Source organism: Nyctereutes procyonoides, unplaced genomic scaffold (assembly GCF_905146905.1).
Source record: "Nyctereutes procyonoides isolate TBG_1078 unplaced genomic scaffold, NYPRO_anot_genome, whole genome shotgun sequence".
Classification (NCBI taxonomy): Eukaryota; Metazoa; Chordata; class Mammalia; order Carnivora; family Canidae; genus Nyctereutes; species Nyctereutes procyonoides.
The window spans coordinates 52,877,406-52,889,622 of NW_026575133.1; the positions used below are offsets into that span (position 1 = coordinate 52,877,406).

Here is a 12,217-nt window from a genome sequence, read left to right on the forward strand (position 1 = left end):
ATGACTCGGATGTGTCCTGTCCCCCTCTCCGCAGGGATGCTCTTTAGGCTGCTGGTCTCTTGGAAAAGGCGGCGGGGGTGGGGGTGTGTGTGTCTTGGGACGAACTTCTCCCTTGATCATAGGGGCCCTCAATCTCTTCACCTGGGGAGGAGTCCCGGTGTTTGGGGTGGGGGTAGGGTGGGGGTACAGGATTTCCAAGTTAAGGCTCTCTAAACTCTAAAGAATTTCCCCAACGGAGCTCCCCGAGGAGACGGACCTTTCTGGGGTGCAGACTCCCCCCCTCGCACCAGGTCTCTATTTACCCGAAGACAAATGCGCCTGCTTTGAAAGCTAAAAACGTTATATGGTCTCATTCATTTGGGGGAATATAAAAATCAGTGAAAGGGAATACAGGGGAAAAAGGAGAGAAAATGAGTTGAAAATACCAGTGAGGGTGACAAAAGAGGAGAGACTCCTAACTCTGGGAAACGAACAAGGGGTCGTGGAAGGGGGGGAGGGTGGAGGGATGGGGTGACCGGGTGACGGGCACTGAGGGGGGCACTTGGCGGGATGAGCACTGGGTGTTATGCTGTATGTTGGCAAATTGAACTCCAGTTTAAAAAAAAAAAAATAAAGAAAAGGAAAGCATGAAAGGGTGGCCCGGGAGATCCTGTGGGCCCTGGAGTCCTTCCGGCTCTCTCTCTCTCTCTCTCTCTCTCTCTCTCTCTCTCTCTCTCTCTCTCTCTCGGTCAGTGAAAGCTGCAGGGGGTGAGCGCAGCGTCAACTGCTCATTCATTCAACAAATATTTATTGAGCGCCTGCTGAGTGCCAGGCACTGGGGGTGCCCGGGGCGAGGAGCGACCTGAGACTCGATCCTGGGTCCCCCAGGGGCGCGGCGGGTGCGCCTCTGCTCCCCCGGGGTGCGCCCCCACCTCCAGGGACGCCCCGGGCTCCGGCCTGGAGGGTCTCACCGGGGGAGGAAGGCGGGGCAGGGCGGGGAGGGCGCAACAGAAAAACGGAGAAGCCGGAGCCGGTGGGCCCCGGGGCGCCGCTCCCGGGAAGCGCGCGAGGCGGGGCCGGGGAGCGCGGAGCCCCGGGCGCGGAGGCGGCCCCGGCGGGCCGAGGGCGCGGCCGGCGGGAGGGGCCGGGGCGGCGCCGGGAGGGCCCAGCAGGTGACCGCCGGCCCGGCCGAGCCCCAGCGAGTCCCGCGCGCGCGGGCGGCGAAGTTTGCCGGAACATGGCGGAGGAGCCCGGGGCGCGCGGGAGCGGGGCGCGGCGGCGGCCGGGGCCCCGGGAGCTGTAGTAGCCGCCGCCGCCGCCGCCGCCGCCGCCGCCGCCGCCGCCGCCGCGGGGCGAGGTCGCCGCCATGGCCCGCTGGATCCCGACCAAGAGGCAGAAGTACGGGGTCGGTGAGTGCTCGCCCGAAGTTCGCGGGAGCGGCCCTGCCCCGCGGCGGAGGCTCCCCCGGGGGGCGCGCGGCTCCGACCCCCGCCCCCAGGGCGCAGGCGGTGCTGCCCGGCCGGGACGTCGCCCCCGGGTTGGGGAGCCTCCGCGCCCCCCCAAACGGCACTGGGGCTCCGGGACCTGCACGCTGCAAACGTCGAACCCGAGCGCTCGCCCGCGGGGGGTGTGGGCGTCGGGCCCGGGGCTCCCCTCTCCGCCCCAGCCTCGCGGATTCACGGAGTAGTTTGTCCGCTCGCGCACCCAGGGCTTCTGCGTGCCGCCTGCTGGGCTCCGCAAGTGAGGCCCCCAAGTGAGGTGTGCGGGGGAGGGGGGAGGCTGGGGGTGGGGGGTAGGACGGCGCCCCCCTTCCTCCAGGCACTGGGATGCCGGTAACACTTGTAAAGTGAACGGGACATCAAGCCGTGGGGTGGAGGTGATGGGGGAGACAGCGAGCGGGCCGGGGGAGGCGGCCCCCGGGGCAGACGGTGCGGACGCGCGTCCCTAACCGAGCGTGCCTAAGGGCGCGTAAGACCGCCCTGCGAGGCCCCAGTTCCGTCCTGGGGCAGATAACGTGAGGATTTTTTTTTTTTTGTTAAGATTTTCTTTATTCATTCATGAGAGGCACAGAGAGAGAGAAGAGAGAGAGGCAGAGGGAGAAGCAGGCTCCATGCAGGGAGCCCATGCGGGACTCGATCCCGGGACTCCAGGATCACGCCCTGGGCTGCAGGCAGGCGCTAAACCCCCGAGCCACCCAGGGATCCCCACAGGAGGATATTTTGTTAAGGAACCTGTGGCAGGTCCTGGCCAGGCACTGGGCTTTCCTAAAGGTGGTGCTCGAAGAGCCCCCACCACCCGCGGAGGGGGTGGCTGTTGTGTTGTTGGGGACCCGAAAGCCTGGCTGTGCCTGGTTTTGACCCAGGTGGAAAACCGCGGTCCTTGCACCTGGTGTGTGTGTGTGTGTGTGTGTGTGTGTGTGTGTGCGCGCGCTGAGGTCTCTTGGAAAGACTGCCATGAGCCGGGCCATCCCTGGGGCAGGTGGACTTCCGAGCGGTTCCCTAGAATAAACACAGTTGTGTGTGTGGAGCATTTTATCACTTCCTCCCAGGTTCATTCATTCGGTCCGTTTGTAATGTAATCTTTTATTTTACTCGCTTTCCCGGGCCCCATTTTTCCTTACCGCTTCAGTTAGTAGGGAGGGAGGGATCCCTGCAGCGCTTCTGTGCTTCCTGACACACTGAAGTCCTCTTAGGATACTCTTTTAACGACCTCCTCTAGGTGCTTTGCGACTCTGTAACCACAGAGTCCGTTAAAAACCCAACAACAAAAACCCTTTCACATTTAAAATAGTATCTTAATTGTGACCCTTTCTGTGTATATGTAGCTGTATATGTGATAATATGTACTGTGTATATGTAATTCCTTGTTGCCCCCCTATTCCAAAAAACTTGTTACCTCTTAAATTTCATGTAGAATCCTTGCACTCTCTTGTGGCAGCAACTCAGAAATAAGTGTTTCTTCTGACCCACAGTATCTGGTCAGAATTCGGTCCTGAGGCTTCAGGCAGGTGCCACTGAGTAGCCAGTGGTTATGGAAGGAAAATGGTCTGTGATAGATGGAATCGATTTATTTTTCAGCATTACAGAGTACTACTAAATTAAAGCATAATTAGCAATGCCTGCTCATTAGTTACTATTTACAAAGATAGCAGTTTTAATTTTGTTTCTAACAGGATCCAAAACTACTATGACTTTCATGTAGCTAATGCAAGCATACCCCTCAAATGTGGTTTTAATTACCATAGTCATAGGAGCAAGTGTGACATGTTTTCTTTTTAGTAATACTCCTCCCCCCCCCCCCATTCTGGAATCAGGTTACCATGTTATTTATCAGCAGTCAAGAAAAGCATTTGAAATGCATTTCCAGGGCATAGGTGGTAGCAAAACTGCCCCAGGATATAATTTGGCACACTTATTTTACTAGACACAATAGATTTTGATTAATCTTGGCTTGACAAAAGGACCCACTGTTAGGACAGATTAGCTGAGGAGATAAATCACCATTGTTTATTCCTAAAACTCTCTGTTGTTCTCAGCGCCTCCCGCTTGGAAGCCTTCCTTGGCCTACCGGGGTAAAGTCTAAATGGAGCCCAACTTTCAAGGTTATGATAATCTGGTTCGACCTGTCTCCACCAACTTTATCTCTCCTGGCTTCTCTCATTAATTTACCAGGGCAGACACTGCCCTTCTCTGCTCTTGTGCAACATGCAATGAAGAGGTTCTCCCTTTGGGACTTTGCTCCCAGAGTGCCCTCCCAGTTCTGTATCATCTCCAATCCAGCCTCTTCCTCGGGGCTCAGATGCATTTGCATTGCTTCCCCAGATTTGGTATGAACCGGACCTTCTTCCCAAACCCGTATGCCTCTCCTCACAATCACTACATTGTGCCACACTTTGTTACTTATCCTTTTATCCTTGGGTTCACTGAAACAGGTTATGGTTCTGTATCCCTGTCATGATACCAGTTAGAGAGCCTGTATTCAGTAACTGCTTGTCCTTGCTGTTGAGGTGACACTCTAAAGCCTTAACCTCATTTCCATGATGATTTAATGCAGTTCCTCTCCCCACCCCCCCACCCCCATTCACCACAGTATGAGTTTTATTTTGTTTGGTTAAATGTGCGTAGTGAGAGCCTTCGGTGTCTTTATTTCTTTGCAAGCAGAAAAATGAGATGTGCTGTTGAGAAAATAAGGAAGCATCGAGTAGACAGACTTCATTTAAATATAATTAGGAAAATTGGCTTGTTGGACTTTTTGGGGGATAGTTATCACTTACGAGTGTCTGCTGGTCAGATTGTGTTTCTGGGTGAAGGAAACCATGTGATAGTCATTTTGAAGCATTTCAATGACTCACAGCTACTCTGTGTGAGGGTAGTGCTTTGATCTCAATTTGAATTTTGCTAAGTGAAGCTAGCAGTCTCTTATATTATCTTGGTGCCACTATTGGCTGCTTCTGACATAGCCTAGATTTTTCTATGGGGACTGAAATGCAATCTGACTGGGCTTTCTTAGTTCTTAAACATAGCTCTGTTGGCTCAATCTCTAGCATTTTGGAGGGCCTAAATGACCCATGTGTGTTATCTGTTATCAAGGGAAAGGACCAATAGATTTGCTTTTTTAAAGTTCTAGTCCATTAGTATCCTGGTGTGAAGTGCTACGTGCCAAATGCTTGGAAACAAGTGCTCTTCCGTACAGCCATGGAAAATTCTCTTTTCTTCTTTCCTTTTTCTTTATTTTCTTTTCCTTTATTCTTTTTTCCCCTTTCTTGAATTTTTTTTTTTTTCTGTTCGAGGACATGAGGATATAATCATTTTTATTTAGATTTAAAACAAATGTCAGTGATATATATCCAGGTTACTCTTCTGATTATTGAAACATTTATGTTTTAAGTCTGCTCCCAAATAAGCTATTTATATTAATAACGGTCCCAGATTATGTTGTTGGTTGATTTTTTGTTGTTGTTGCAAAACAATTCATTATTGTTTGTGATCTGTATTGTTACAATGTGATAAAAGGTAGTGTGGGAGCATCTTTGCTTTCACCATTAGCTCTTCATCTGTTGGTTCTGCTAGGCCTCATTAATCTGAAAGCATTTAGCTTAGTAGAGGAGACTCAAATGGTGATGTAAAAATTGAAAGCAGACTCCTGTAGCCCTTTGTTAATGCATTCAGGTGTGCCCTGGTTCCCATCCAATCCTCAAGAGGAGGGTCTGAGGGAATAACTAATCCAGTTTCCCTTTAAAGAGAGGAAGTTGGTGTCTAAAGAGGTAAAGTGAATTGCTTAACACAAGATAACCTTTTGCTTGCATGAACTCTGTTGGTCCTCTGGTGAAGCCGCTGGATCCCTTTCTTAGAATAATGATTTTAAGTGTATACATTCAACTATGAAGAATTGAAAATGGAACCCAGTTGTATTGAAATACAGCTGTCAAGATATTTTTCAAAATTGTAATATTGTGATACATGTGCTTATTAATGCACTAAATAACAAGATCTAGTGGCAGGTCTGATAAACTACCATACTTTCGAATTAGTGATGAGTATATATGATTTTTTTTTAAGATATCTGCAGTAACCATGATAATGATATGAAAATACTTATGATTTCAGTTTGGTACAAGTTGGGGTTTATTGCCTATGGTCATAATTAAATACTAAGTTTTAGAAAATTGAGATGCATTTTTTCCCCATTTCAAATCCATGGATCTCTGAATTTTTTTTTTAGACTTTATTTATTTATTCACGAGAGACAGAGAGAGAGAGAGAGAGAGAGAGAGAGAGAGAGAGGCAGAGACAGGCAAAGGGAGAAGCAGGCTCCACACAGGGAGCCAGACATGGGACTTGATCCTGGGTCTCCAGGATCACACCCTGGGCTGAAGGCAGTGCTAAACCGCTGATCACACCCTGGGCTGAAGGCAGTGCTAAACCGCTGCCCAGATCTCTGAATTTGAACACAGATTAAAAATCCTTGGCTGAAGATCACACAGTTAATTAGTTATGGAACCAGAATAAGCAACAACAGTAACACTTGTTGATCATCTGTCTACTGGAGGCAGATGCCGCTAGATATTATACAGCTGAAGAAGCCTTTGCCCTAATGTGTTCATGTTCTAACAACATTGAGGCTAAGAATAAAAGAACTATAGAATTAATATTTATTATGAATTTACTTTGTGACTGTTCTAAACCCTTTAATTCAGTATGTTCCAGGTACATGTGGGGGTCTCAGAGACATTTTACAGTTGTCCATTGTCACCTTGATCTTTGCCATATCCAGGTGCCCTTGTGAAGCAGCTTCATGTCTGATTCCATGCCCTGTTGCCTTGTCTGTTTCCTACTTCATCTTTTCTCTATGTTGCTGCTTTTTGAATGTTGTAGTTTTTACTTAGTTATTGGAAAAGAAAAATCCTCCATTCCTGCCATTAAAGAAGAACCAGCATCATGTGCCATAGGAAAAAGCAGCTATAAAAATAACACCAACAAAAATAAGACAGCAGTGTACTGAGGTCTGGCTAGATACTGGTACCTGTCAAAACCATTCCTCTATTCAGGAGGGAGGATGATACCCAACTTGAAGCTTTCTCTTTGTTGTGACGTTGATTCCCGTGATTTCTGATAGTTGATATTCTATGAAGTAGCCGGGAACCCTGACTAGTGAATATTGAACCATTGCTCCTAGGGGAAATTCAAGGTCAGGTTCCTGTGAGCCTCTGGTCACGTTTTCATCAACTGGTCAATACATTACCTTATTTTAAGTGTGTTTCTGTTTAAAATTTAAAGACTTTATTTAATATATATCATTGATTTACTAGCTGTGAACTCACAGCCAATAGGACGATGAATCAAGCCTAAGTGAAGCTTACCTAACACATGTATTTTCTTCATTAGACAAATTGCAGCCTTTTTATGCCTAAGAACACTACACAGTAGCTCAATACCATGCACTGTGCTTGGGGGCCATTTTAAATGGTGAAGTCATTAACAAAAAGCATAATATGAGAAGAACAGGACATTATCTTTAAAACTGCAAAAAGGACACTTGTTTGCCGTATGAGAACTGAAAAAGGTGGTGTCTCCTTTTTGAACCTCAGATGGGACCTTGCACATCCCATTTTGCCTGTCTGCACACATCTGAGAGTGACTGTGGAAGCACCAGGAATATTTATTTGAGGCTACAAATACATTTTAACAAGTAGGAAAATTCACAGTTACAGAATTTGCAAATAATAAGCATCAACTGTAGCTAGTTAGATAAAAAGAGAATTAAAAATGGAATCATTGGGCAGCCCTGGTGGCTCAGTGGTTTACTGCCACCTTCAGCCCAGATCGTGATCCTGGAGACCTGGGATTGAATCCCACATCAGGCTCCCTGCGTGGAGCCTGCTTCTCCCTCTGCCTGTGTCTCTGCCTCTCTCTGTGTGTCTCTCATGAATGAATAAATAATTTTTTTTTAAAAAATGGAATCACTGTTAGAGTAATCCCTACTTAAGTCCTTCTAAGAATCCTCCCTTAGGGTACTACTGCCTTTGCCCACACTTTGCCTCCCCACACCTTTCAATGTCTTTTTCCCTTTATTCTCTTTACATGGTCTGTAATTGTCTTATTTATTTGATTGTGTTTACTGCCTGTCTCCCATACCAGAATATAAGGTTATAAGGATGGGAGCTTTGTCTTTTCCATTAGAAAATACCAACCCTGGGAAAAGTGCCTGGCACGTGGTCAGCACTCAGGATATAAATGATGGAGTAATAAATGAGCACTTGAACCCATCATCTACCTAAATTTGTCTTGTCTGCCATAAGAGGGCATTTTCTCCAAGCTATGGAGTATACTGCCCTATGCATCCTTCCAATGAGATGCAATCAAAAGCAGTAGGAAAAGGAACATATAAATACTAGATAAAATAGATTTAATAAATTGCTTAAGCAGAGGTTGTGTGAACATTGTGGGGTGGAGAGGAATTGAAATCCTAAATGACGCCTTGTTAGATAGGAAAGGAAAATGGGATAGTCCTCCTCCTCCCCCTCTCACCACCCTCCTCCTCCACCTCCTCCCCCTCCTTCTCCTCCCCCCTCCCTTCATTATTTGTGGAGGCTTCATGGAGGAAGGTGCTTGACCACAGTGGTAAATAGGGTTTGGGAGGTTCTGAGTCATTGCATTAGCACTGCGTTGAGCACATGACTTAGAAAAGACAAAATCTAATGAAAGAAAGAAGGCTTTTAAATGCATTTGTTCCTTCCTATTACAAAAAAGGAGTTGAGATCCCTTTACAATAAGCATAGTATATACTGTACACAGGGTCATCAAAAGAAAAAGATAGGAGATCACAAGTAATGTGGAGAAAAAAAAGTAATTTAGAGTACTGGCAAGGGGCTTTGCAGCAAAGGGAGTAGTTACTCAATAATTAATTTGTCCAGATTTATAGAAGGCTTTTTTGTGGTGGTCACACGTTTCAACTTGTTAGCTGAAACTTAACTGGTAGTTTCTCTCATCTAAATATTAAGAGACAAACCAGTGGGGTTTGGGGGGTAAGAAGTCAAATCTCATCGTACTGAATTTTCCCATAAAGGGAAAATTTCCCAACTGCTAGTTTATCCCCATCAATATTCAGCGTAACAACAATTACAACTCTATACACAGAAAATATTTCAGTACTGTCAAAAGAATGAAAAAAGGAACATGGGTCAATTCTGTTACTACTCATTTGAATTGAGAGTTATAATAGAATTGCAATAGAATTGACCTGTATCTGTGGCCCAAGAAATTGACTAAGGTCAGATAGTTTTTCACTAAATGCTTAAAAGGAGGGAAAGGAAGTTTTCTTCCTCATCAAATAGATAAAATCATCCATGAAATGTCTGCCATCTCTGGATGTTAAAGGTATAACAGATCCTTCGGGAGTCCTTTGACATTGGTTTAGAAGTAGCCTCCAGCATACCTCAGGAATAATGGGCTTTTATTTTTAAGCTAAAAAAGGGCTTTTGAGATCAGGCTAAGAAATTATTTTGAGGCAAAGAGTTGGGTGAGCAAGGGAAAGCAGAGGATGGTAGTGTTAATTTTATTTTTGCAAGTGATGTCCAGGCCTTGTCCTCTGGGAGCCTGGGCTGGCAGTCGGGACTCAAAACGATTGTCTGAATTGCTGGCAACCAGTTCCCAAGCAAGAGACAAAAGTGGTCTTTGTCTTTCCACAAAGCTCTATGCCACGGCAAAGCTGCTATTGTTCTAATGGCTTTACATTCATCGATCTACGTTTCCAGATTGTGCCATTTTCTCCTACTTTTCCACACCCTGTTAAACTCTGGTACGGTCTATGTCACATGCAGTAGTTGGACCCCCTCGATGCCCTAAGAATCTTGGGCATCCATTCTTTATCTTTTCAAATAACTTGAGGAAAAGAATCGTAGCAGAGATTAATTCTCTCTTGAAAATAGCTCTTTGCTGACTCAGCCAAGGTGAGTAAGAATGCATCCTGATGTAGCTGGGGCAGGAGTGTATTTCCTATGAGCCTGGAGTGATAGGGCTCTCATTCCCCCATACTTTGCTGCTGGAGACTGGTTATAAGTTCTAAAACTTGGTTATAAAAATCTGACAGCTTTACCCTTTTGTGCATAGCATCATAAAATATTAAGGGCTATATTCTCTATGCATCCCCTCACAGCTAATACCCTCATTTATTGGAAAAATATGCCCTGGAGGCATAAAGTGGTTAACCAAAGTCACAGGGCTTCTAGAAAATTTGTGTTTCAGCCTATTGTCTTCTAGTTGCTTCCTCTCTATAACTTGACAGAGCAAGTTTCTTTATATGTCTGCTTGGGACTCTGACAAATAATTGCACCCAACACAGTCCTAAAGGGGAAAATACTTGTCTTCCCTGGGTTTTCTCCTAGGTGGAGATTTTGGTATGAATAAGATTTAGCTATTAAATTATCTTCTCCCCCTTGTTATTGAGATATAATTGACATATAACTTGATGGTACTTTCACATGTACAATGTGAAGTGTGTATAAGGAGAAATGATCACTGTGGTACGTCTAGTTAGCATACAATTTTTCTTCACGATGAAGACTCTTTTTTTTTTAAAAGATTTATTTATTTATTTTAGAGCACAAGTGGGAAGGGCAGAGGGGGAGAGAGAATCTCAAGCAGACTGCATGCTAAGCATGGAGCCAGATGTGGGGCTTGATCCCATGACCCTGAGCTCACAACCTGAGCTGAATCCAGAGTCAGCTGGGTAACAAGCTGCACGACCCAGGCACCCCATGTTGAGGACTTTTTTAAAAGCTACTTTTGGGACGCCTGGGTGGCTCAGCGGTTGAGCATCTGCCTTTGGCTCAGGGCGTGATCCTGGAGTCCCGGGATCGAGTCCTACATCTGGCTCCCTGCATGGAGCCTGCTTCTCCCTCTGCCTGTGTCTCTGCCTCTTTCTGTGTCTCTCATGAATAAATAAATAAAATCTTTAAAAAAATAAAAGCTACTTTCAAATATACAATATAGTATTATTGGCTGTAATCATTATGCTGTACATTACATCCCCAAGAATTACTTATTACCACCCCTCTCCCACATCTGACAGCTACCAATCTATTCTATGAGTTCCATTGTTTTTGTGTTTTTTTTTTTTTTAGATTCCACATATAAGTGAGATCATATAGTATGTGCTTTTCTCTGGCTTATTTTACTTAGCATAATACCCTCCAGTTCCATCTGTATTGCTATAAATGGCAGGATTCCCTTCTTTTTATGGTTGAATAATATTTCACTGTATACGTATCACATTTTTTTTAATCCATTCATCATCAGAGGACACTTAGGTTGTTTCTAAATCTTGGCTATTAAATATGGTGCATTAAACATGGAGGTACAGATATCTTTTCAAGTTAGTGTTCCTTTGAATAAATACCCAGAAGTGGGATTGATGGATTATATGGTAGTTCTATTTTTAATTTTTGAAGAACCTCCATACTGTTTTCCATACTAGCTGCACTAATTTACATCCCAGCAGTACACAAGACTTCTCTTTTCTCCACATCCTCACCAATGCTTGCTTCTTGTCTTTTTATAATAACGTTCTAAAAGATGTGAAGTGATATATCATTGTTGATTTACATTCCCCTGATGATGAGTCATGTAGGGCTTCTTTACATGTGTCTCTTCTTGGGCATCTGTATGTCTTCTTTGGAAAAATGTCTATTCAGATCTCCTCATTTTCTAATTGGAAATTTTTTTTTTTTGCTACCGAGTTTATGAGTTCTTTATATATTGGATAACTCCTCATCAGATGTGTGATTTGCAGATATTTTTTCCCATTTGGTAGACTGCGTTTTTCATTTTGTTGATGGTTTTCTTTGCTGTTTACCTTCCCCTTTTTAAGAGTTCTGGAAAGGAAGTGTGTCTTGGAGGTTTGAGCCTGCAAAGTAGAAGTCACGCTGTGGGTTTCATGGTGGTCATATTTCAGGGCTGGTATAGACCCAGTGATGTTTGGTCCCCAGCACCAGAGTATTGATATAATGTTCAATCACAAAATTAATAAGTAACATGATACTCTTACAACATTACAAGCATGTTTGAATGTTACTGTAGTTTACCAACTATGGGTAAAGTTATGTATTAATCACAAGGGATTATAATATTGACCTGGAAGTGAGAGAACGTTGGTATTTTTTTAAACCTGTATTTTGAGCAAAACCATGATGCTTCATTCTGAACACTTAATCTAGGAGAAGTTTGAGTAAGGCTCCTTGCTGTCATGGTGGGTACAAGTCCTCCTGTGCAGTTCTGATGGGAGGGGACAGCTTGATAGTAGGGAGGATATGCAGCCTCATCTCAAGGCAGAGAGCTACTGGGGACTTCCTGTTGGAGTCAAACTCCTCCTGGAACAGGGCTGGAGTCTGTCTACCTGGTTTCTGAGGCATACCAGCCAGGCTTTGAGCTTCCTTAAGAACAGGAGCAAATAAACAGAGAAGGCCTGTCCCTCACATCATGACAGCATGATTCATTTAAGTTTTTCCATCTCACAGGATTATGAGGCACAGTTTCTATGAACTTGCATGCTTCTATATATTTTCTCAACCAGTGGATACTAGAAGAACATTTATTGTCTTTATTTTTTTTTCATTTTTTTTTCATTTATTGTCTTTAAAAAAGAGATCCTGAGGCTCAAAATGTTGGGAACTTTGGTATAAGTGAAGTTCTAATGTGCCATGTCTTATAATAATACTGTGTGTGCCGTATCATTGTGGTCT

At 44.8% G+C, this 12,217-nt stretch overlaps 1 protein-coding gene across 1 annotated transcript in view; it reads left to right on the forward strand.

The window, feature by feature from the left end:
- The first annotated feature begins 1,269 nt into the window (after positions 1–1,269).
- The window catches only part of DOCK5 (dedicator of cytokinesis 5), a 210,529-nt gene continuing 199,581 nt past the window's right edge, over positions 1,270–12,217 (forward strand). Inside the window, exon 1 of the mRNA XM_055299886.1 lies at positions 1,270–1,388. Within this exon, the coding sequence (XP_055155861.1) occupies positions 1,346–1,388 (43 nt within the window). The 5' untranslated portion in view covers positions 1,270–1,345. The remainder of the gene's footprint in view (positions 1,389–12,217) is intronic.